Source organism: Vulpes lagopus, chromosome 8 (genome assembly GCF_018345385.1).
Source record: "Vulpes lagopus strain Blue_001 chromosome 8, ASM1834538v1, whole genome shotgun sequence".
Classification (NCBI taxonomy): Eukaryota; Metazoa; Chordata; class Mammalia; order Carnivora; family Canidae; genus Vulpes; species Vulpes lagopus.
In genome coordinates this window covers 13901534-13928620 of record NC_054831.1, presented here as the reverse complement: position 1 = coordinate 13928620, position 27087 = coordinate 13901534, and the positions used below count along the sequence as shown (strand labels likewise).

Below are 27087 nucleotides of genomic sequence, written 5' to 3'. Positions count from 1 at the left end.
ATCTTCTCGAAAGAGAAAGTACTCCCGTTGCCGGGATGCTCGCGGTTTCTTAGCCGGGGCTGAAGGGAAAGCTCCCCTGTGCCCCTGAGTCTAAGTCCCCAACTGTAAAACCGCCCTTAGCGCAGGCATCCCCTGGTTCCTCATGGACGGACGGGCGGACGAAGCAGGCAGGTCAAACATGCAAAAGATACGTCTTGAAAACTTATGTTGAAATTGGCCATTTATTTATGAAAAAGTCTACATGTGTTGTTTGCATTTTAAAATGAGGTTTGAGGGATCAAGAAAAGTGCCATCAGCGTTGAGTGACAAAAGTCCCCGGAAGCATTCACCCCAAAGTGGATGCCAATAACCATGCAAACTAATAACAAAAGAGGAAATGAACAATACTTTTATTTTTTTTTTAAGACCTCAGCACTGAGAATGAATTCTACCTCCTTCGAAGCCAGTCACTGTCCTTTACGAAGTGAGCACAGTAGGAGGCACACGGACCACTTGCCCTTTGCACAGTGAAGTCGTGTGTTCACAGAATCAGACAAAAACCCCGTTCTCATTGACCTGTGAACAGCACAGCGTTGCTTTGGTAAATTCTATCAAGGAAAAATACTTTTCTCCCAAAGCACATCAATAAATACATTAAAAACCACAAACATACTTATATTCATTTAATCAGATTCAACAGAAGAAAAAGCTTATTTTGACATTAATCTTGGTAGATAAGAAAAATGTGATTTACAGTGCATATTCCAACTCCGATCTGGCTTTGTCTTCAGATTTTGAGAAACGATATTCGGAAGGAGTGTCGCCAGCCTTGCGTCACAGATTCGCACGGAGGTGAGTTACAGGCACTTAGCGTCCCCACACGCGAGTGCGGCAACGTGCGGCGGGTCTCGGGGTCCAGACTCCGCTCGGCCCGCGCCCCAGAGTCCCGGACCTGGGGTTTCCTCCCCTGCGCCTCCAGCGGCAGCGGGGCCACAGGCTACCTACTGAACCCCTTCCCTGAGGAGACAAGGCTTTCCAGCTTGTTCACCACCACCAGCATCACAAAACACAGCCTCCGGCATCTCAAGGTTCTAACAAAACGGATTAATTTAATGCCACTTAAAACATGCCCCCCATTAAAAACTCAGTCAAGTAAGCTACTTGTTCTATTAAAAAAAGATGTATGGACAGATGGACGGAGGACAGACTGACGCCATTACCACTGGGAGGTCCCGCCAAGGGCCCGCGCTGGCTGAGCAGCACAGATGTGCCCGCGGAGCAACTGGAGGACCGCGTTAGCCCACCAGAGGCGTGCACGGTGTCACTGGAGGCTTCTGTGTTTAACCCAAACCCCTACAGCTTCTCTTTCAAACCACCACTGCCTGAGACTGACGTGGGCGCCGCCTGCGGCCGTCCTGCCAAGGAGATCCGAGCCCAGAGCGTGGCCTGCGCTTCCTTGGCGTCCAGCAGGAGCCGCGGCAGCTTGCTCGCTTTGGAAACCAAACACCTGGACGTTATAGAAAAGAGGCACTTGCAGTATTTTATATACAGTTTTAACTCCATCAGCAAGTTAGTATTTTCCAAAAACAACTTCAGTATTAAGTAAAACTGACCCACACTTCATGGTTTTCCTTAACCTGCAATCAAAGAACATGTTTTCAGAAGAACATAAAGGTCAGGACAGGTAGGATTAAACCCTAGAAGAACCACCGTCCCGTCCACCGTGCGCCCTGGAGACGACTCCTCCCAGGGCCAGAGATGAAGATGCTCTGCCGAGGTGGCGTTTCGTGCTTGATCAGATGTAACCCCGGCTTCCCTGGTATTTAACATGAAAAGAAGTTTAATCTGCCAGGTGAACACAATGTAACATAACCTTTGGAAGGTCGGGTTGACAGCTGGAGGTCAAGCTTCTGGCAACGCAGGAGCGCCCCGCACAGCAGCTACGGGCGAGTGTCACAGGCGCACACGGACACCACATGCAGGAGACAGGGATCCCGGTGGGGGACGGGGAGCCCGGGGAAGGACGGCACGCACAGACGCGCACACCCGCGTCCGCAGACTTCCCAGCGAGGCCGCTACCTGCTGAGGCTCTCCCGTCGGCCCACAGAGGTGAACAGACATGGGCACACGGGGAAGACCAGGGGACTGGCAGACACACAGACATACACGGCACGACGCAGCAACCTCAGACCCTGCACAGAGACAGACAGAAAGTAGACACGGGGGTGATGCCGGGGGTCTGGGGACACGGGGTCTGTGCGCGTCACTCCAGCTCCTCCCAGTTGTCCGTCAGGTGGCCTCTGCTGTGCCGTCTGATGCCCACCAGCTTCCCCGCCGACCGCAGGCTCCAGCGGGAGCTGTTCCCTGAGCTCGCCAGGCTGCTGTACTTGCTACAGCTCTTGCTGTCCTCCTCCCAGCCTGGCCGAGGAGGACGGCTGCTCGCTGCATCCCCTGGGGGATCGGCCGTCACATCTTCAAGAGCGAGTTTTGGAGGCTCCCAACCTTCAATCTCATCTGGTTTCTTAGACTGTATGTTCTGTTTTAAAACCAAATTGTCCCAAAATCCAGGCTTCTTCTCTGTCTTCAGCTCTTCTCTTAACCGTAAGTTAGTTCTGTAGGAGACAAGACAGCTGGTATTGGTGACCCAGTGACCTCAGAGCCACAATCAGTGTCTACTTTATACACTGAACACTTTTTAAAAGTTTAAGTCACTTAGAAAGTGAACACAGATCTATAATGTAAAACTTTAATTAAAATTAGTAAAGAAGAGTTACCCGCTACATTAGTGAAACCATGAAAACCGTATTTTAAGGCACCATTCTTCGCTATACGCAAGCAACTCTCACTGAATTTATCGTCTCATGTTTAAATACGCTTTAAAAAATTCCATTTATAAAAACAGCAATAGGTCAGTTTAAATATACTCAATTTTCTAAAGTCTTTTATAGCTCAGTAATCCTTTGCATTTTTAACTTTTTCCCCTTAATTTTCTCAAGTTAGCAAACATCTCAAGCATGGCTAGAGGCTGCTTCAAGGCCAAGTTCAGTTTCCAGTTCTTTCTTTCTTTTTTTTTTTTAATATTTTATTTATTCATGAGAGACACACAGAGAGAGAAAGGCAGAGACACAAGCAGAGGGAGAAGCAGGCTCAGCAGGCTCCATGCAGGGAACCCGATGCAGGACTTGATCCCGGGTCTCCAGGATCACGCCCTGGGCTGAAGGCAGGCGCCAAACCGCTGAGCCACCTGGGCTGCCCCAGTTTCCAGTTCTGAGTTCGAGAGCTCATCTAGGAAACTTTCACTTGTCCCACGACCTCTCGAGGTGCTGTGGCTGCCCCTGTGACCTTCTCCAGGGGTACACCTCACTCTCTCATCTCCAGAGCATCAGAATCAGTGCAGGGCATTTCTGTCCACTCCCCAGGATGGAAGCCCCAACACAAGTCATGCTGTGATGACGTGCCTGCCGCCTCTGAGACCTCCCACCTGAACCCACGGACACTTACCCTTTGGACTTGGGGGATTTACATCTTTCCAGCAGGTGCTGTTCATCATCTTTGTTAAACAGAGAAGTCACTTCTTTCCAACCTCGGAAACTTGCTCCTTGAACCTAACAGAAGATTAGAAAAAGATCAACTCTGATGTAGGAAAGAAACAGGTGACCAGCCCCGTGCATCCGGCACCACACCCCCGCAGGACTCCAGGTTCCGACAGGGACTGCCCTGCACGCCGTCTTGCTCCACTGCCTGCTGAGCTGTCTTCCCACATCTCTGCTGCGGACCCAGTCCCCGCAGCTCCCAGCAGATCCTGCTGGCCCTAGGGGACCAACTTGTGCCAGGGGCCACCCTCGGCAGCATGGCTGCTGGGCCCAGGGCCCTCTTGCCTCCCCGCATCCTTACGGAGGCACATCGGCTTGCTGGGTGTTGACAGAATCGGTCTCTGTCCCACAGTCAGGCCCTCCCCTGAGGACAAGTGCTCACAGGCTCCTTCCCTGAATTTCAAATACTTGGCAGAGACTTTTGCTGGGTGCAGGCAGCAAGGGCAGTGGGTCTTCGGGGGCTGATGTTTTTCCCCACCAAATCCTGCCCCCTCAGCTGCCCCAAGGACATGCACCACATGGGCTGAGACACTGTTCATATGGACCATTCACGGGGCAGTGGACCATGAGACCACAAGCCCCAGCCATCCTCTGAGCACTCCTGACAAATGAAGGCAGCTCGGCGGGAAACAGGACAGCACGCGCTGGTCAAGGGCGCAGGGACCTGCCCAGTGGGACTCGGTGTGTGGGACAGGAGCCTTCATGGCCAAGGACGCAGGGCTGTACTCATCAGTGCAGTGCAGACCCAAGAGCAGCAGAAGGGTCCCTGGCACACATGACAGACTCCTGGCCATGAAAACCCAGGAAGTCCTACATCTGAGACAGATGGACAGAGACCACTGTGCTGTCAGAGAAAGAGCAGTACCATCTGACCGCACCTACACGTGGAATCAAAACAGAGCCCCAATCACCAAACTCCTCCCCAGAGAACTTATGGTGGTCGCAGGGGGTGTGTGGTGGGGGTACGGAAGGTGGGTGGTCTGAAGACCAGACTGCAGCTCACAGAGGAACCAGCATTGGCAGCATAGCAGAGAGTGCTTCCAAGTGACCCCAGGAAGGCTGATCACAGGGACAAACGTTTCCTTGTTTTATAGTGTGTCTGAGAAGATACAGGTTAGCTGAGCGGCTTGTGGGGTCTTTTCACAGCAGACGTAAATCTGGGGCAAGTGAGTACTTAGAAGAGGCGGAAGTCCCACCAAACTACCTGGAGAAGAAGCCAAATGGCAGCACAGACACAGACAAAGCAGAGGAGCCCCACAGTGAGTGCCCATGACACTGAGGGCAGATGGAATCGTGCACAGCCGGGAAGGGGGCCCTCTTGGCACCTGACTCTGTGGTCCTGAACACCCCTCCCAAACTGAGCTCTACTGCTGCCTCCCACGCTGGTATCTTCTGTATCTGGTGCCAAGAGGGACCTGAGGGGATGTCACTTGGCCTATGACTGCAATCACCCCCACAGGTCCCAGTGGGCCCAGCCTGACCTCAAGGGAGCCTCCATCCCAAATGTCATTCTCAAGGACACTAGCAACCGGGGCTGTTTATGAGGACCTGAGTTCCTCCTGGGCCGGGGCCCAAGTGTAGGCTGTGTTAGGGGCATGGTGGGGGCATGTTCATCCTGTCTGGGGGCAGGACACTGTAGCAAAGGCCAGACAGGCCCAGCGCCTCCTGGAGACACTGGATTGGGGCTACAGAGTTCTTTACAGCTAAGGTTGCGTTCAGGAAGAAGGGACAGCCGAAAAAATGAGAACAAAACAATGTGTTCACTAAGAAGCTGAGCTGCAGAAATGAGGAAGTGCATCTCAGCATAGAACAAGGCATCCCTTTAGTGCACACCTCAGCTGCACCCCACTTCACACTCCGTGAGGAAAAAGCTATGAAATCATCCATAATTGACCAAAATTCTTTCTGCTGAGGTGGCTTAGCAGAAGTACCTGTCACCAAACATATTCAGAGAGCCTAGATGACCTTTGGAGGCAGCATGAAATCTAAAACACGCCCTCGAGCACATGTTGCACTGGCCCCACAAGATTCCAAGCTCCAAGTACAATATATTGGATATCTTTGAACTATCACACAGAAAATTCAGAATAATACCTTTAACAATGCACAAGCAAAATGAAAAGAAACCAGGAAATAGCCCAGAACTGAATAATATAATCCCTGAAGAGAAAAATTCAAGGGCTTCAACAAGTGACCTGACAATTCAGAAAAAGAAATGACCCAATCCAACTAGAAGATCAAAAAGAAAAAACGCATGAAGAAAGCCTATGGGAATTAACAGGGCACAGACAAAGAAATACTATCTGCATTACAGGAATTCCAGAAGAGAAAGAGAATGTATATTTAAAGCAATAATGATTCAAAGCTTCCAAACCTGGGGACAGAAATGGACGGGCAGATTCATGAGTGCAGGGGACCTCGCACTCGTTGAACCTGAGTAGGGCTGCAGTGAGATACATTGTAGTTACACTGCCAAAGACAAAGAGAGGACTTTGGGAGCAACAAGAGAAAACAGACAAGTTACATATAAGGAACCAACCTCATATGGAATGATTTCTCACCAGAAACTTTTGGGCCAGGAGAGAATGGGATGGTGTATTCAAATTATTTACAAAGAAAACCCTGTTAACCAGGAATTCTATACCTGGCACAGCTGTCCTTGAGAAATGAGGGAGATAAATCCTTGCCTTACCAAACAAAAGTGGACAGAGCTCACCGCCACTAGGCCTGCTTTCCATGAAACACTAAAAAGGAATCTTCTAGGCAGAAATGCCAATTAACATTATAAAAACATGAGAAGGGAACATAAAACTCACTGGTAAAGGTCAATTTACCTTTGCTCGATTAGTTGCTGGATTCTATAATATGGTCACGGTACATCATTCACTTATAACTTTAAGGTTAAAAAAACAGTAAAAATGACCATAACTATAACATTCTGTATTAGATACACTATGTAAGAAATATGTAAATGGTAGCCTCAATAACCTACAATGTGAAGGAGAGGGGAAGTAAAAGTGTGAGTTTAGGAACGCTACTGAAGTTGTCATTATTTGGTTTAAAACAAGATGATGTAACTTTAAGATATTTTACTAAGTCCTCACAATAACCACGGGGAAAAGCCTGTAGTAATTACACTAAAGAACATTATAAAAAATTAAAGCATACTGATACCAAAAGACCTCAAAATATAGAAATGGGAGGCAGGATAAAAAGCAAGGAACAATGTATCTACAAAACAGCCAGAGAACAATCAACAAAATGACAATAGTAAGTCCTTATCTACCAACAGTTAAATATTAAAAAATAAAATTCTCCGATCAAAAGACATAATAACTGAATAAATAAAAACACAAGATCCAAAGATATACTGCCTACAAGAGACTCACTTTGGTCACAAAGACACATGTAGACTGAGATTGAAGGTATGGGAAAAGATACTTGAAGCAAATTGTAACCAAAAAAAGTAGGAGTAGCTATCTTTAGATCAGACAAAATAAATCTTAAACATGATAAAAAGAGACAGGAAAGGTCATTATATAATAAAGGGGACAATCCATCAAGAAGACATGACAATTGTGAATATGCATCCAACATAAGAGTACTTATGTGTATATGTATGTATATTTTTTACTGGAAAGCTAGGTGTATTTGTCATAAATTAGGTCACGATAGAGTACCTATATATATTATGCAAAAACTAACAGCTAAAAGGAAAAAGTAATATAATAATAGCTGGGGAATTTAATGCCTTATCCTCAATGAGGAATCATCTAGACAGAGACTCAATAAGGAGACGGGATCTGAACACTACAGACTAATGGACCTAGCAGACATACACAGAACATTCTGACAACAGAACACACATTCTTCAAGCACATGTGGAGTGTCTTCTCTGATCACAATAGTATATAAAAAAAAAGGTATAAAACTGGGTGGCTCAGTCAGTTGGGTGTCTGCCTTCAGTTCAGGTCATGATCCTAGGGGACTGAGCCCCACAATGGGCTCCCTGCTTAGTGGGGAGTTGACTGCTCCCTCTCTTCCCCCTTGTGTCCTCTCTGTCTCTGTCACTCTCTCTGTATCTCTCAAATAAATAAAATCTTTAAAAAAAATTAAAAATAGGGGCAACTGGGTGGCTCAGTGGTTGAGTGTCTGCCTTTGGTTCAGGTCATGATCCCGTGGTCCTGGGATTGAGTCCCGCATCAGGCTCCCCGCATGGAGCCTGCTTCTCCCTCTGCTTTTATCTCTGCCTCTTCTCTGTGTCTCTTATGAATAAATAAAATCTTAAAAAAATTAAAAATAAAAGTCACCCAGGTGTTCCCCTTCCTCAGTCGGTTGGGCATCTGCCTTTGGTAGCTCAGGTCATAATCCCAGGGATCAAGCCCCATGTCATTTCTCCCTCTCCCTGCCACTCCCTCTGCTTGAACGCTGTCAAATAAATAAATAAAAAATTTAAAAAGTCTCCCAGCGACACCTGGATGGCTCAGGTGAATGTCTGACTCTTGACTTCAGCTTGGGTCATGATCTCAGGGTTATGGGATTGAGTCCTAATAAGTTGGGTTCTGTGCTGGGTATGGAGTCTGCCTCTCTCTAAAATAAATAATATCTTTTGTAAAAAAAAGTCTCTGAAAAACGCCCATGAATAGCTGGCTTCACCAGTGAATTTTACCGAACATTTTAAAAGAATGAACACCAATCCTTCTCAAACTGTTCCAAAAACTCAAAGGAGGAGGAGATGCTCCCAAATTAATTTTACAAGGCCAGCATTATCCTGACAGCAAAGCCAGAAAAGGACACTTCAAGAAAAGATTATGGGCCAATACCCCTGATGAATACCAATGCAAAAATTCTCAGTAACCACTAGGAAACCAAATTCAGCACATTGTAAGAATCATTCACCAGTGGGATATATCTCTGGGATGTTAGGATGGTTCAAATACATAAGCTAATAAACACAGTCCTTCATAAATGAAAGAATGCAAGAAAAAAATCATATCGTCATCTCATACATGCAAAAAAAAAAGCATTTAACAAAATGCTACACCCATTAATGACTAAAGAAAAATTGGTATAGAAAGAATGTAGCAACATAATAAAAGTCAAAAATGATAAGCCCATAGCTAACATCCTACTCAATGGTGAAAGACTGGAAGTTTTTCCTCTGAGACCAAGAACAAGAAAAGGATGCCCAGTGTCACCACTCCTAATCAACCTGGTCCTGGACAAGAAAAAGAATGGACATCAGAACTGGAAAGAAATGTATAAAACTATTTGCAGAATATCTGATTTTATACAGAGAAGATCCTAAAGACTCCAAAAAAAACCAAAACAAAACAAAACAAAAAAAACCCAACCCCGTTAGATCTCATCAATGAATTCAGTAAATTTGCATGGTACAAAATTAACATTCAAAATTTAGTAGCCTTTCTCTACGCTAACAATGAATTTTCCAAAAAAGAAATAAAATGTTCCCATTTACAACAGCATCAAAAACAATAAAATGCTTAGGAATAAATTTAACCAAGAGGTGAAAGAGCTCTACATTGAAAACTACAAGACACTGGAGAAAGTGAAGAGGACAGAAATAAATGAAAAAGTATCCTGTGTTCATGGACTGTACCAATTAATATTGTCAAAATATCTATGCTACCCAAAGTCAACTATACTTCAGTGCAATCCCTAAAAGACCTCAATGCCATTTTTTTTTTTTTTTACAAGAGAAGGAAAAATAATCCTAAAATTTTGTATGGAACCACAAAGGACCCCAAACAGCCAAAATCATATTGCTAAAGAAAAACAAATGTGGAAGTATCACACTCCCTGACTTCAAGCTATATTACAAAGCTTTATTAATCCCAACACCATGGTACTGGCATAACAGCAAACACACAAACAGAATCAAGAGCCCAGAAATAAACCTATCCATATACAGTCACCTACTACTTGACAAGAGAGCCAAAAATAATCAATGTAGACAAGACAGTTTCCTCAGTAACTGGTGTTGAGAAAACTGGACTACCGTCTTAAGGCATTCACAAAAATTAACTAGAAATGGATTAAAGACTCAAATTTAAGAGTGGAAACCATAAAGCCCCTAGAAGAAATCAAGACAAAAGCTTCTTGATGTGGGTCTTGACAATGATTTTTGGAGTGTCAACACCTAAAACACAAGCAGCAAAATTAAAAATAAACAAGTGAAACTATAAAGTTTCCACACAGCGAAACAAATGACGAATAAAATGATCCCAGCCTACAGGATGGGAAAAAAGTATGTGCAAACCATATATCTGAAAATGTGGTAATATCCAAAATATTCAAAGAACTCTTCATTACTCAGAAACAAAAAAACAACAATCCTATTTAAAAATGGGCAAAAGATCTGAATAGGTATTTTTCCAAAGTAGATACAGGTACATGCCAACGTGCTCCACATCCCTCATCATCAGGGAGATGCAAATCAGAACCACACTGAGTCACCACCTCACACCTGTTAGAATGGCTAGAGTCAAATAGGAAACCACAGGTGAGGCTGTGGAGAAAGGGGAACCCAATTAACACTGTCGGTGGGAATGCAAGCCACTCTGGAGAACAGAGTGGAGGCTCCTCAAGGAGTTAAAAATGGAGCTACCATGTGATCCAGCAACCCCACTCCTGGGAATGATTCCAGGGACACAAACCCTAAGTCAAAGAGGTACCTGCACCCCCACTTTCAGGGAAGCATTATTCACAAGATTCAAGATAAGGGAACTACCTCAGTGTCCACTGACCAGAAAGGAAATGTGCTACACACACACAATGGAATATTATTTGGCCATAAACAAGAGGGGAATCCTGCCATTTGTGACATGGATGGATCTTGAAGGGATTATCTAAGTGAAATAAGTTAGAGAAAGACGAATACTCTATGATCGCACTTGTTAGTGGTACCTGAGAAGAGACTTGTAGATATTGGAGGCGAGGTGGTGAGGGCAGTGAAATTGGATGGAGGGTGTCAAAAGGTACAGGCTTCCGGCGAGAAGAGAAACCAGTGCTGGGACAGAAGGCGTGGCACAAGGAGCCACAGCCAGCTTTGCTGCCGACACATCTGAAATGGTCAGTAGATCCTAAAAGTTCTTGTCATGAGCAGAAAAACCACGTTTCTCTACATGAGATAATGATGTTAACCGAACGTCGTGTGGCTATTTCAAAGCACGTGTGATCAGGCCCTTCCACTGACGCCCACTGCTGCCTACCAGCTGTGTCTCCGTTGCACAAAACACAGAGCCCATGAGCCTGCAAACTCCAGGTCTTTGCTCCAGGAAACAGGCCCTCATGCAACCAAATGAAACTTCTTGAAGCACCATCCTCAGACTTCAATCTTACAACTCATCATCTAAAAATTTTAAACAAAATGTCCCAAAGTTACTTGAAAACCAAACAGTGTCACTTGCATTTTCTTCTGTTTTTCCTCAAATATAAAATTCTGGCTTTAAGTGTTTCAATTATCTAAATGCAGCCCATGCAAATTTCTCATCTCAGCTTCACCAGCATCATGGGTAACCCAGAAGCTTCTGTTGACAGAACTGACAAAGCCATGGCTTCTGAGGCCCAGGCTGCCGTGCTGCAACTCTAGGTCCAAAGCGTAATCAAAACACACATTATAGGGGTACCTGGGGGGCTCAGTCGGTTAAGTGTCTGCCTTCAGCTCAGGTCATGATCCCAGGGTCCTGGGATCCAGCCCCATGTTGGGCTCCCTGCTCAGCAGGATGTCTGCTCCTCCCTCTCCCTCTGCCCCTCCCCCTGCTCAGTCTCTCTCTCTCTCTCACTCTCTCAAATAAATAAATAAATAAAATCTTTAAATAAAAAAACCCCACAAATTTTACCACAGCAAGAAAAACCACATCAAAGCTGAGTGGTGGTGAAGGAGCCACAGCATTTCAATGGTACCCGTGAAAAACAGAAAGGAACGCAGGGCCCCTGGAGACGACGGCCACAGCCCGGCGTTCTGGTTGGTTCCATTGATGCCACGTAACTACAAGCACGGGTCTAGTCCAGATGTGGTGTAATGTCAATGCTTAATAAAAGTAATTTAATGTGTGTACTTTTGAAAGGTATTTAAATTCATATGTCAGGGGAGAAAACTGAAAATCTTTGTTAGTCCAGGTATCCCCATGTTGTGTTAGGAAAACACTGTTCTAATTATGTGGTGACGGCGTTCAAGGCCGGTGTCACGGTTTATCTCACGAGGTGTGAGGTGTGCGGGCCAGCGTGTGACTTGGTGCGAGTGATTCGTGCGCGTGAATTAGGGAGCGCGCCCGTCCCCTTCGTTGCCTGTGCGCTGCACACACGGGTCCAGTTCCCCTGCCGAAGGGCCCGGCCCCGCACAGCACCAGCCGCAGGTACCCCGCAGCCTTCTTTCCAAGCCCGAGCGCCCCACGTGGGAGCAGACCCCGCCGAGGCTTCCGGTTACGGTGTAATCTAAAAAGCCTAATCATTCTTCACGCCGCTCTAAGTTAGAGAGCTCACGACAGTCTTATATTTAGACACTGAAGTTCTTGAGAAATGGGCAATCCTGGAGAAAACTGGTTGCATCGCGCCGTCCAGGCCTCTCATGGAACCGGCAGGTGCCAGCCCCTTGTACGGGACGGAGCCCCAGAGCAGGTGTCGCGGGAGGGCCGTGGAGGGACAGGCCCAGGAAGTGAAGGACGGGCTGGGCCCTCCATGCGGCCGGGCCTCCTGGTCCTGGGGGGACAGGACAGCAGGGAAGACAGGGAAGAGGCCACAGTGAAGGGACCAGGTGTTACTGAAGAGATGCCAAGTCAGGTGGGAGAGCGAAGTGCGAGAGAGAAACGCTCCGAACAGGAAAAATGAAAACATAAACTGAGAGACAGGGTCAAGATACTACCTACCGCATCTGATACAAGTTTCGCAGAATGGTGGAGAATGTTCCCGGATTGAAAGCAGACGTGGAGCAGCACCCCTGGTTCAGACAAAACCTCTTTCCAAGCCCACGCGTACATGGTGACAACAGGACAGCAGGCTAACGGGAAGCACAGAGGCACACGTGGGGCGGCTGCTGAGCAAGACGGTTCCAGGAGCTCGGCAAGAGCTGGCACAGCCAGCATGCCTCTGGGCAGCAGCGGAGGCCAGAACGGGACAGGCTAAGGAAAACAACTGCATCTAGAATGTCGTGTCACAGCTAACATTATCAAAGCAAGAAACCACAACAAGAGAAGAGAGCCACTTTCCAGCCGTGAAAGACGTCTCTGCTGCTACAGGAGCTCGTCCTCCGAGTGCTCAGCTTTAAAATGCCAGAGCAGGGAGGAATCTGTTTATACACAAAAGTGTGCCAGTCTCTACAGAACTGACTCCACAAAATGTAGATTGAACACTGACCTTGGAAACATGGGAGTCACAGATCTTGAGAAATAGCTTAAAATATTAAAAGTGATAAATTCTGGAGAACAGAAATCATGGTGGGGAGGGAACAAGTGGGGAACTGCTTGATTCAATTTTAACTTGAGTTCTTTTTGAATCTGAAAAACAAAAAATAAGCAAAATACTGGGACACCTGTCATATATAATGATAAAAAAAATCCACTGAGCTCTCCTAGCCACAGCAATTAGACAACAGGAAAAAATAAGAGGCATCCAAATTGAAGCCAAAGGAAGAAGTAAAACTCAGTATTGGCAGATGACATGATACTACATATACAAAACCTGTTTTGTATATGCAAGACTCCAACAAAAAAAATTGCTGGAACTAATAAAATGAATTCAGTTAAGTTGCAGGATACAAAATCAACATCTAGAAATCTGTTGCATTTCTATATACCAATAATGAAGCAGCAGAAAGAGAAATTAAGAAAATAGTCCTATTTACAATTGCACCAAAAATAATAAGATGCCTAGGAATAAACCTAACCAAAGAGGGGAAAGACTTTTACTCTGAAAACTATAAAACACTGATGAAAGAAAAAAAATGACACAAAGAAATGCAAAGACATTCTGTGCTCACAAATTAGAAGAACAAATACTGTTAAAATGTCTATACTACCCAAAGCAATCTATGGAATTAATGCAATCCCTATCAAATAATCCTAAAACTTGTATGGAACCAGAAAAGGCCTCAAACAGCCAAAGCAATCCTGGAAAAGAAAACCAAAGTTGGAAACATCACAGTTCTGGACTTCAAGCTGTATTACAAAGCTGTAATCATCAAGACAGTACAGTACTGGCACAAAAACACACAGATCAATGAAACAGGATAGAAAACCAGAAATGAACACTCAACTATATGGTCAACTAATCTTCAACAAAGCAGGAAAGAATATCCAACAGGAAAAAGATAGTCTCTTCAACAAGTGATGCTGGGAAAATTGAACAGCCACATGCAGAAGAATGGAACTGGACCATGTGCTTTCCCCATACACAAAAATAAACTCAAAATGGATTAAAGACCTAAATGTTAGACCCCAAACCATAAAAGTCCTTGTAGAAAGCACAGGCAATAATTTCTCTGAATCAGCCATAGCAATTTTTTTCTAGCTATGTCTCCTGAGGCAAGAGAAACAAAAGCAAAAATAAACTATCGGGACTACACCAAAATAAAAAGCTTCTGCACAGTGAAGGCAACAGTCAACAAAACTAAAAGGCAACCTACAGAATGGGAGAGGATATTTGCAAATAACAGATAAAGGGTTAGTATTCAACAATATGAAGAACTTCTACAAGTCAACACTCCAACAATCTGATTAAAAAATGGACAGAAGAGGGCAGCCTGGGTGGCTCAGTGGTTTGGTGCCGCCTTCAGCCCGGGGCGTGGTCCTGGGGTCCTGGGATCGAGTCCCGCATCGGGCTCCCTTCATGGAGCCTGCTTCTCCCTCTGCCCATGTCTCTGCCTCTCTGTGTCTCTCATAAATAAATAAATGGGGTCCTTAAAAAAATGGACAGAAGACGTGAATAAACATTTCTACATAGTCTGCTGGAGATTCCCTCTGGCCCTCCCGCCACATGCACAGGTGCTTGTTCTCTAAAATAAATAAATCTTTTTTTTTTTTTTAATGGGCAGAAGACATGAACAGACATTTTTACAAAGAAAATATACAGATGGCCAACAAACACGAGATGTTCCACATCACTCATCATCAGGGAAACCACAATGAGATACTACCTCACATCTGTGAGAATGGCTAAAATTAACAACACAGGAAACAACAGATGTGGGCAAGGATGTGGAGAAAGGGGAACCCTCTTACACCGTTGGTAGGAATGCAAGCTGGTGTAGCTACCACAGAAAATAATATGGAGGTTCCTCAAAAAGTTAAAAAGAGAGCTACCCTTTGACCCAGCAATTGCACTGCTGGGTATTTACCTAAAGGTTACAGAAACACTAATTCAAAGGGATACATGGGATGCCTGCGTGGCTCAGTCAGTTAAGCGCCTGCCTTTGGCTCAGGTCATGATCCCAGGGTCCTGGGATGGAGCTGCATATTGGGGCCCCTGCTCAGTGGGGCGTCTGCTTCTCTCTCTCTCCCTCTGCTCCTCCCCTGCTGCCGCTCATGCTCTCTCCTTCTCTCAAATAAATAAATATTTTAAAAATGTAAAAATCAGAAAGGATACATGCACCCCTATGTTTATTACAGCATTAGTTACAATAGCCAAGCTGTGGAAGCTGCACAAGTGTCCATGGACAGATGAATGGATAAAGAAGATGTGTTCTGTATACCCAAAGGAAGATTATCCTACAATAAAAAAGAATGAAATCTTGCCATTTATAACAACATGGATGGAGCTAAAGAGTATTATGTTAAGTAAAATAAGTCAGTCAGAGAAAGACAAATACCATATGATTTCATTCATATGTGGAGTATAAGAAACAAATGAGGAAAGGGGAAAAAAGAGAGAGGGGGGAGCAAAGCAAGAAACAGACTCTTAACTACAGAGAACACACTGATGGTTTCCAGAGGGGAGCAGAATGGGGGGATGCGGGAAACAGGGAGATTAAGCAGAGTGACTGTTGTGTGTGATGAGCACTGGCTGTTGTGTGGAAGTCTTGAGTCACTCTATTGTACACCCGAAATGGATATTATACTGCATGTTAAGTATGCTAGAATTAAAATTAAAACTTATACAAAATTCCAAAGACTTCAACTTAAAAAAAATAAAATAAAAAATAAATAAAATAAAATAAAATAAAATAAAATAAAACAGCCAAGTAGAAAAATGGGTAAAACAATGGGAAAAGCAAGAGTCTTCTGAATACAGAAAGTATCTTCTTGTTTACAGGAGACGACGGTGACCTGAGACAGGGACTAGGTCTCAGCCCAGCCATATCAGGTTATCTGTGCAAGTTTCATGTATCTGGTAGAGATAAAAACAAAGGCTCCTAAGAGACACCGTGTGGCCTTCAGAGCTCAAAGGCATCTTTGTTGTCTGCTGACCTTCTGGTCATTTAAACAGCTTTCCTATTCTGCCCTGGGCCCTGCCCCTCAGCTGCCAGAAGACGTTCTCCCTGCGATCTCCAATCTCCATAAAACACCCAGGGCCTAGGTTGCGAGCATGCACAGTGGGGCTCCTCACACTCCCTTTGACAGGCTGAGACGCTGCACTAGGGGCAACATGGTCCCTGTTTTCTTAGTTCTCTTTCTCTCATTTAACCTTGGGATACAGCAATGACGTGTTTACTGAGTCCTGAAGCCAGAAAAGTGTGTTTTACTGAGTCCTGAAGCCAGAAAAATGTGAGAGAAAACAGAGTCCCTAATATATATATTTACAAGTGAGCTGAGAGCTCTTCAGTAAGCTGAGGGCATCTAGTTTACGTCGTGCTCAGAGAAGTGCATCGGGGGCCCTGCAGAGAGTCCCAAACCAACCCACACACTGTGTTTAATACCCACATGCTGTCAGGAGGAAGAGGTCACCTCTTTAGCCACAGGTGACCTGTCAATCCCTTCAGTGTAGCCAGTCTACACTCTGAGCTAACCCACTTTGTATACTACCATTCACATTTTAGAACAATCAACATAAAGATCTTGGTACCGTTTAAGCTCTAACACACAAAAACTGGTGCTCGAAGACAGTGACAAGACAATCATTAAGACAAATGAACTTGTCTTCTGTGTTAATGCACATTTTGGAACCTAAATTTAGTAATAATTCATTCAGAGCTTTGAAGCAGCATTTTTAAATCACTTCCCATCCCTAGGAACTTCTCCCTTATGTCCTGTATAATACCCACTTCACTGACAGTGGTAATTACCTCCTGAGAGCAAGGAGAATCTGGAGAGTGCGGAAGAGGGGATTTTTATTTCCCACGTCTAATTGTTTAGCAAAGTGTTTCGTGGAAATGAAAATTAACCTTCTTAAATGAAGAGTAATAGTCAATTTATGTACAATATAAATCCTAACGTGATGTAACTGCGTATGCCAGACACAGGAACTAATGCACGTGGAGCGCCTGCCCACCGAGCAAATGGGCCCACAGCTGTAAAGTAGCCTGGCTGTGGCCTTCCCTGGAACAAATATTCTTTTGTTCAACAGGTGCTGAGAGCCACGAATTCAGCAAGGGCACAAGATGTTCTGCACAAACCCACGCACACCTGTTGCTGGGCACTCACTGGCCCAGGGTCCTTATGCCCGTCCTCCTATAAAGCCCAGGGGTGGAGGGCCTCTCAGGAGGAGGAACGCGGTTGTTCACAGCGACGAACGGTGCTATGGTCTGCAACTTCAGGTGTTGGGCCCCTGACCCCCATGGGGGTGGTGTTCAGATGTGGAGCCCTCGGGAGGCAGGAGTTCATGAGGGTGGAGCTGCCACCACGGGGCTGCTGCCCTAAGAATAGAGACGTACTGCCACGTGAGGACACAGCCACAGCAAGAGGTCTGCAGCCTGGAAGAGACCGTCGCCACAACCGGGAGACACGAATTTAACTGTGAGAATTAATTTCTGTGGTTTAAGCCACCCAGCCCTTGGTATTTTGTTACAGGAGGCAGAACAGACGAAAACAAAGATGCTTAAAACTTCTCTTCCGCTTGTAAGGAACTAGGAAAAGCAATACCAATGAAGAAAAGTGATCCATTATTTTGTCAACCAAAATCCAAAATATGGAGATTTCTTTTTACTAGAAATATTTCAGACAGATGGAATTTAACTGCTATGTTGCCTGAAACCAGTGGAAAAATCCCAACCACTTCCAATAAAATCTCTGAATTCCCCCTTGATCGCAGCAGTGAGAATATATAAAAGCAGATAAAACCCAACGTGATCAGATCATGAATACTTCAAGGAGGCTTAGGCTGAGAATAAAAGAAAAAAAAGATTATTCTCAAAGGCCAGACTTGTGCACAACAGCACACAAATCAAGAAACAAAGTGTAAACACCCTCCAACAAACAGCCCTCAAAGGCTTGGGCCTCACCAGGTGAGCCTGTAGCAGTGCTGGCAGCTTCGCCCAGAACGGGAAGCCGCGGCCAAGGTCCACACAAACCTAGCAGCCCGGACGGGTGGGTGCGGGCTCCTCTCTTCCTCCTGCCCTTCCCCTTCCGGGGCTCTTCTCCACTGTCGCGTGGGGCAGGGCAGAGGGATACTGCCAATATAAGAACCCAAGATTCCAGGAGTCCCCTGTGCTCAGCCTGGCACGTGGCACCCACGGACACATCTCACCGACGTCTACCTTCTACAGCAGGCAGGGCACTGGTTCTCCTTCCTCCCTGCCTCTGACAGTGCCACCCCTGCCGTTCTCTGCACATCCCTGGACTGCATGGAGTATTGTGGGCAGCACAGCACCCCCAGGCACCCTACCCACCACAGGCCTTCACCCCACTCCTGGAGGCAGTACAACTCTCAGAGCAGCAAGAGGGGCAGCGTGACCCACAGCAGCATCTAGATCTACTGAAGGAGGAATGCTCAGAAAAAGCAAAATGGTCAAACGAAATACTATCGTCCTTTTGCTCCCTGGGCTTTCTTATTTTCTTATCTATTATGTAGGTCAGTTTATGGATGCAAGTAAAAGGAGGGTCCATAATCCTGCCAAAACTTTTAAATTCTAGTCCCCCGTTCCACAGCTGGATGAGAAGCTAATCATATAATCATATAATCACTAATGATACTAAAATTTACATTTGCAATCGTACTACCAAAATAATAGTAAGAACCTAACTATACTAAATGTCAAATTAGAAGAATTCCAAATAGAATAAAGATGCCAAAAGAAACATGTGTGAAACTCAAACCAAAGCTGTAATTATGGTTTATAAATCACAGCAGTGTTCTACGTTACTGCTATAAAAATGAACTTAAAAGGTAGTTGCACACACAGGGAGAAGCAAACTGAGAGGACCCCAGGTATCTGCGCAGCTCACCAAGCACTAGGCTCCTAGGATAAGGGAACCACTAGGAGAGAAGCCTGCCATGGTCTCCACCTCCATCTCCAGAGCCCTGGCTCAGAGATTTCACCTGGGGGAGAAGCAGGACATAAGACAGAGCTATAAGCAGCAACAGCAGCAGCATTTGTAGCTATGGAAGAAAAAGACTCACTTCCCAAAGGGATTGACTTCATTTGCAACAGAGCACGGAGGAGAAATTTATACGTAAGGGTGCTCTCAAGAGCCAGGGAGGTTGATACAGGCTAGACTGACCTAGCTAGCTTGCCGAAAAGAACTAAGAATAAGCTCAGAAGGGGCCCCTTAGACTCAGAGCCATTATCAAATAGAAGCCTCAGAAATTATTTCCTCTAAGGAGCCAATGTGACTGGTTTGTAGAGAAATTCATACCCAGCATATTTTGAAAATAACAAGAGCAATCAGCTGGCAATTAGTGGAGTTTAACAGCCAGATGTTGTCAGAAAGAGAGGGAATGGTCCCTCCCCATCCCAGGTGATGTGGGCATGCCCACAGCTGGACTCCCTGAGACATTTAACACTGGGGGGGGGGGGCATGACACTCATCCCTAAACAATCCAGCTACTCCTCAAACAAAGAAGCAAAAATAGTAACAGTAACCAGAGTAGAAGGGAAGGATAGTAGCCAGAGTTGCTACCACATAGTATTTTAAATGTCCAGTATCTTCACAAAAATAGAACAATCCCAAAATCTGCATGGAACCACAAAAGACTCCAAATTGCCAAAGCAATCCTGACCTGAGCAAACATCAACAAGCAGGACTATATCAAGTTAAAAAGCTTCTGCACAGCAAAGGGAACTAACAGCAAAATGGAAAGGCAGCTTCCCAAATGGGAGAAAATGTTTGCAGATCTGCTACCTGATAAAGGGCAATATCTAAAAGATATGAAAGAACTCATACAACCCAACAGCCACAAATCAAACAATCCAAATAAAAAATGGGCAGAGGATCTGAATAGACATTTCTCCAAAGAGGACATCCAGACGGCCCACAGACCCATGAAAAGATGCTCCACATCACTCATCAGGGAAATGCAAATCAAAACCACCATGAGATCCCACCTCACACTTGTTCAAGGCTGATATCCAAAAGATAAGAGATCACAAGTGATGGGGAGGATGCGGAGGAAAAGGAACCCTCATGCACTGCTGGTGTGAATGCAAGCTGGTGCAGTGGGAAAACAGTATGAAGGGTCCTCAGAAAGTTATAGAGCTGCCATATGATCCAGTAATTCCACTTCTGGGTATTTATACAAAGGAAATGAAAAAAATGCAACTTTTGTAGTATCTCCTGTATCTGTACCCCCATGTTCGCTGCAGCATTATTCACAGCACCTGAGACATGGAAACAACATGTGTCCAACAGAAGATTAATGGTAAAACGAGGTGTGTCTGTGTGTGTAAATAATGGAGTATTACTTAGCCATAAATCCCTCTGCTCCTCCCCTGCTGCCGCTCATGCTCTCTCCTTCTCTCAAATAAATAAATATTTTAAAAATGTAAAAATCAGAAAGGATACATGCACCCCTATGTTTATTACAGCATTAGTTACAATAGCCAAGCTGTGGAAGCTGCACAAGTGTCCATGGACAGATGAATGGATAAAGAAGATGTGTTCTGTATACCCAAAGGAAGATTATCCTACAATAAAAAAGAATGAAATCTTGCCATTTATAACAACATGGATGGAGCTAAAGAGTATTATGTTAAGTAAAATAAGTCAGTCAGAGAAAGACAAATACCATATGATTTCATTCATATGTGGAGTATAAGAAACAAATGAGGAAAGGGGAAAAAAGAGAGAGGGGGGAGCAAAGCAAGAAACAGACTCTTAACTACAGAGAACACACTGATGGTTTCCAGAGGGGAGCAGAATGGGGGGATGCGGGAAACAGGGAGATTAAGCAGAGTGACTGTTGTGTGTGATGAGCACTGGCTGTTGTGTGGAAGTCTTGAGTCACTCTATTGTACACCCGAAATGGATATTATACTGCATGTTAAGTATGCTAGAATTAAAATTAAAACTTATACAAAATTCCAAAGACTTCAACTTAAAAAAAATAAAATAAAAAATAATAAAATAAAATAAAATAAAATAAAATAAAACAGCCAAGTAGAAAAATGGGTAAAACAATGGGAAAAGCAAGAGTCTTCTGAATACAGAAAGTATCTTCTTGTTTACAGGAGACGACGGTGACCTGAGACAGGGACTAGGTCTCAGCCCAGCCATATCAGGTTATCTGTGCAAGTTTCATGTATCTGGTAGAGATAAAAACAAAGGCTCCTAAGAGACACCGTGTGGCCTTCAGAGCTCAAAGGCATCTTTGTTGTCTGCTGACCTTCTGGTCATTTAAACAGCTTTCCTATTCTGCCCTGGGCCCTGCCCCTCAGCTGCCAGAAGACGTTCTCCCTGCGATCTCCAATCTCCATAAAACACCCAGGGCCTAGGTTGCGAGCATGCACAGTGGGGCTCCTCACACTCCCTTTGACAGGCTGAGACGCTGCACTAGGGGCAACATGGTCCCTGTTTTCTTAGTTCTCTTTCTCTCATTTAACCTTGGGATACAGCAATGACGTGTTTACTGAGTCCTGAAGCCAGAAAAGTGTGTTTTACTGAGTCCTGAAGCCAGAAAAATGTGAGAGAAAACAGAGTCCCTAATATATATATTTACAAGTGAGCTGAGAGCTCTTCAGTAAGCTGAGGGCATCTAGTTTACGTTGTGCTCAGAGAAGTGCATCGGGGGCCCTGCAGAGAGTCCCAAACCAACCCACACACTGTGTTTAATACCCACATGCTGTCAGGAGGAAGAGGTCACCTCTTTAGCCACAGGTGACCTGTCAATCCCTTCAGTGTAGCCAGTCTACACTCTGAGCTAACCCACTTTGTATACTACCATTCACATTTTAGAACAATCAACATAAAGATCTTGGTACCGTTTAAGCTCTAACACACAAAAACTGGTGCTCAAAGACAGTGACAAGACAATCATTAAGACAAATGAACTTGTCTTCTGTGTTAATGCACATTTTGGAACCTAAATTTAGTAATAATTCATTCAGAGCTTTGAAGCAGCATTTTTAAATCACTTCCCATCCCTAGGAACTTCTCCCTTATGTCCTGTATAATACCTACTTCACTGACAGTGGTAATTACCTCCTGAGAGCAAGGAGAATCTGGAGAGTGCGGAAGAGGGGATTTTTATTTCCCACGTCTAATTGTTTAGCAAAGTGTTTCGTGGAAATGAAAATTAACCTTCTTAAATGAAGAGTAATAGTCAATTTATGTACAATATAAATCCTAACGTGATGTAACTGCATATGCCAGACACAGGAACTAATGCACGTGGAGCGCCTGCCCACCGAGCAAATGGGCCCACAGCTGTAAAGTAGCCTGGCTGTGGCCTTCCCTGGAACAAATATTCTTTTGTTCAACAGGTGCTGAGAGCCACGAATTCAGCAAGGGCACAAGATGTTCTGCACAAACCCACGCACACCTGTTGCTGGGCACTCACTGGCCCAGGGTCCTTATGCCCGTCCTCCTATAAAGCCCAGGGGTGGAGGGCCTCTCAGGAGGAGGAACGCGGTTGTTCACAGCGACGAACGGTGCTATGGTCTGCAACTTCAGGTGTTGGGCCCCTGACCCCCATGGGGGTGGTGTTCAGATGTGGAGCCCTCGGGAGGCAGGAGTTCATGAGGGTGGAGCTGCCACCACGGGGCTGCTGCCCTAAGAATAGAGACGTACTGCCACGTGAGGACACAGCCACAGCAAGAGGTCTGCAGCCTGGAAGAGACCGTCGCCACAACCGGGAGACACGAATTTAACTGTGAGAATTAATTTCTGTGGTTTAAGCCACCCAGCCCTTGGTATTTTGTTACAGGAGGCAGAACAGACGAAAACAAAGATGCTTAAAACTTCTCTTCCGCTTGTAAGGAACTAGGAAAAGCAATCCCAATGAAGAAAAGTGATCCATTATTTTGTCAACCAAAATCCAAAATATGGAGATTTCTTTTTACTAGAAATATTTCAGACAGATGGAATTTAACTGCTATGTTGCCTGAAACCAGTGGAAAAATCCCAACCACTTCCAATAAAATCTCTGAATTCCCCCTTGATCGCAGCAGTGAGAATATATAAAAGCAGATAAAACCCAACGTGATCAGATCATGAACACTTCAAGGAGGCTTAGGCTGAGAATAAAAGAAAAAAAAGATTATTCTCAAAGGCCAGACTTGTGCACAACAGCACACAAATCAAGAAACAAAGTGTAAACACCCTCCAACAAACAGCCCTCAAAGGCTTGGGCCTCACCAGGTGAGCCTGTAGCAGTGCTGGCAGCTTCGCCCAGAACGGGAAGCCGCGGCCAAGGTCCACACAAACCTAGCAGCCCGGACGGGTGGGTGCGGGCTCCTCTCTTCCTCCTGCCCTTCCCCTTCCGGGGCTCTTCTCCACTGTCGCGTGGGGCAGGGCAGAGGGATACTGCCAATATAAGAACCCAAGATTCCAGGAGTCCCCTGTGCTCAGCCTGGCACGTGGCACCCACGGACACATCTCACCGACGTCTACCTTCTACAGCAGGCAGGGCACTGGTTCTCCTTCCTCCCTGCCTCTGACAGTGCCACCCCTGCCGTTCTCTGCACATCCCTGAACTGCATGGAGTATTGTGGGCAGCACAGCACCCCCAGGCACCCTACCCACCACAGGCCTTCACCCCACTCCTGGAGGCAGTACAACTCTCAGAGCAGCAAGAGGGGCAGCGTGACCCACAGCAGCATCTAGATCTACTGAAGGAGGAACGCTCAGAAAAAGCAAAATGGTCAAACGAAATACTATCGTCCTTTTGCTCCCTGGGCTTTCTTATTTTCTTATCTATTATGTAGGTCAGTTTATGGATGCAAGTAAAAGGAGGGTCCATAATCCTGCCAAAACTTTTAAATTCTAGTCCCCCGTTCCACAGCTGGATGAGAAGCTAATCATATAATCATATAATCACTAATGATACTAAAATTTACATTTGCAATCGTACTACCAAAATAATAGTAAGAACCTAACTATACTAAATGTCAAATTAGAAGAATTCCAAATAGAATAAAGATGCCAAAAGAAACATGTGTGAAACTCAAACCAAAGCTGTAATTATGGTTTATAAATCACAGCAGTGTTCTACGTTACTGCTATAAAAATGAACTTAAAAGGTAGTTGCACACACAGGGAGAAGCAAACTGAGAGGACCCCAGGTATCTGCGCAGCTCACCAAGCACTAGGCTCCTAGGATAAGGGAACCACTAGGAGAGAAGTCTGCCATGGTCTCCACCTCCATCTCCAGAGCCCTGGCTCAGAGATTTCACCTGGGGGAGAAGCAGGACATAAGACAGAGCTATAAGCAGCAACAGCAGCAGCATTTGTAGCTATGGAAGAAAAAGACTCACTTCCCAAAGGGATTGACTTCATTTGCAACAGAGCACGGAGGAGAAATTTATACGTAAGGGTGCTCTCAAGAGCCAGGGAGGTTGATACAGGCTAGACTGACCTAGCTAGCTTGCCGAAAAGAACTAAGAATAAGCTCAGAAGGGGCCCCTTAGACTCAGAGCCATTATCAAATAGAAGCCTCAGAAATTATTTCCTCTAAGGAGCCAATGTGACTGGTTTGTAGAGAAATTCATACCCAGCATATTTTGAAAATAACAAGAGCAATCAGCTGGCAATTAGTGGAGTTTAACAGCCAGATGTTGTCAGAAAGAGAGGGAATGGTCCCTCCCCATCCCAGGTGATGTGGGCATGCCCACAGCTGGACTCCCTGAGACATTTAACACTGGGGGGGGGGGGCATGACACTCATCCCTAAACAATCCAGCTACTCCTCAAACAAAGAAGCAAAAATAGTAACAGTAACCAGAGTAGAAGGGAAGGATAGTAGCCAGAGTTGCTACCACATAGTATTTTAAATGTCCAGTATCTTCACAAAAATAGAACAATCCCAAAATCTGCATGGAACCACAAAAGACTCCAAATTGCCAAAGCAATCCTGACCTGAGCAAACATCAACAAGCAGGACTATATCAAGTTAAAAAGCTTCTGCACAGCAAAGGGAACTAACAGCAAAATGGAAAGGCAGCTTCCCAAATGGGAGAAAATGTTTGCAGATCTGCTACCTGATAAAGGGCAATATCTAAAAGATATGAAAGAACTCATACAACCCAACAGCCACAAATCAAACAATCCAAATAAAAAATGGGCAGAGGATCTGAATAGACATTTCTCCAAAGAGGACATCCAGACGGCCCACAGACACATGAAAAGATGCTCCACATCACTCATCAGGGAAATGCAAATCAAAACCACCATGAGATCCCACCTCACACTTGTTCAAGGCTGATATCCAAAAGATAAGAGATCACAAGTGATGGGGAGGATGCGGAGGAAAAGGAACCCTCATGCACTGCTGGTGTGAATGCAAGCTGGTGCAGTGGGAAAACAGTATGAAGGGTCCTCAGAAAGTTATAGAGCTGCCATATGATCCAGTAATTCCACTTCTGGGTATTTATACAAAGGAAATGAAAAAAATGCAACTTTTGTAGTATCTCCTGTATCTGTACCCCCATGTTCGCTGCAGCATTATTCACAGCACCTGAGACATGGAAACAACATGTGTCCAACAGAAGATTAATGGTAAAACGAGGTGTGTCTGTGTGTGTAAATAATGGAGTATTACTTAGCCATAAAATAGGAAATCTTGTCGTTTACAACAACATGGATGCACCCTGATGGCATTATGCTGAGTGAAAGTGAAATAAGTCAGATAGAAAGACAAACATCTTAGGATCTCCCTTGTATGTGTAATCTTAACAAACACACATACAACAAGCTCCTAGATACAGAGACTAGATGGGTGACTGCCAGGGCTGGGGATGGGGGTGCAAAATGAATGAAGGTGGTCAAAAGATAGACAGGAAAATGTTCAGCTATAAAATAAGTCATGGAGATGTAACGTACAGCACAGTGACAGTAGTTAATAATACTGTTTGGGGATCCCTGGGTGGCGCAGCAGTTTGGCGCCTGCCTTTGGCCCAGGGTGCGATCCTGGAGACCCTGGATTGAATCCCACATCAGGCTCCCGGTGCATGGAGCCTGCTTCTCCCTCTGCCTATGTCTCTATCTCTCTCTCTCTCTCTCTCTCTCTCTCTCTGTGTGACTATCATAGATAAATAAAAATTAAAAAAAAATAATACTGTTTGTTGTATATTCTTTGGTTCTCACCACAAGAAGAAAGCATTTTGTAACTGTGTATATATTGTAGTGATCATTTTGCAATATATACAGATGTCAAATCACACTGTACACCTGAAACCAATATATTATGTTAATTATTCCTCAGTTTTAAAAGATAAAATACAATATCTATTTTCCAACAAAAAATTTTGAAGCAGCCAAAAAAAAAAAAAAAGCATATATGACCCATAAACCAGAAGAAAAGTAGACAACACAAAATGCCTATGAGAGACCCTGATGTTGGATTTAACAACAACAACACAACAAAATAGCCATTATAAATATGTTATAATAGCACTAAAGGAAAACACCACAAGAAGAAAATAAAGGTCTGATGGCAGCATTGCACCACATACAAAACACCACTGAAGAGGCAGACATATCAAAAAGAACCAGATGGAAATTCTGACGTTGAGAAGTTTAATGAATGAAATAAAAATGTACTGGAGGGTCTCAGCAGTAGGTCTCAATTTGGAAAATGAAGAATTATCTATCTTGAGGATGGATCATAATAGATTATGCAAGTCCAAAACCAGAGAGAACAAGAATGAAGAGAAATAAAGAGCCTAAGAGAAATGTGTGATACTAACACATACAGAACAGAAACCTCAGGCAGGAGAAAGAAATTAGTAAGGAGATTCCAAAGAAACAATACAAAATTTCCCAAATTCACCAAACACCAAAAATCTATACATCCAGGAAGCTTAACAAACTACACTAGGATGAACACAGAGATCCACAAACACAACACATAGTAAAACAAAGTCGGAGTGTTCTGTTTCACCACCAGCTGGTTCACCATAATACAGTTCAGGGTTCGTCTCAGACTCCACAGTGAAGGCTCAGTCCTTTTCAGGACTGACCTGACTTCAGGCA

The 27087-nt window shown here is 44.7% G+C and overlaps 1 protein-coding gene across 1 annotated transcript in view; it reads right to left on the bottom strand.

The window, feature by feature from the left end:
• Window positions 1-202: 202 nt before the first annotated feature.
• Window positions 203-27087, bottom strand: part of LOC121498238 (testis development related protein) — a 47861-nt gene continuing 20976 nt past the window's right edge. The window contains exons 3-4 of the mRNA XM_041768347.1: window positions 3481-3584; window positions 203-2591 (exon numbers count right to left, since the gene is read on the bottom strand). Of these exons, the coding sequence (XP_041624281.1) occupies window positions 2243-2591; window positions 3481-3584 (453 nt within the window). The 3' untranslated portion in view covers window positions 203-2242. The remainder of the gene's footprint in view (window positions 2592-3480; window positions 3585-27087) is intronic.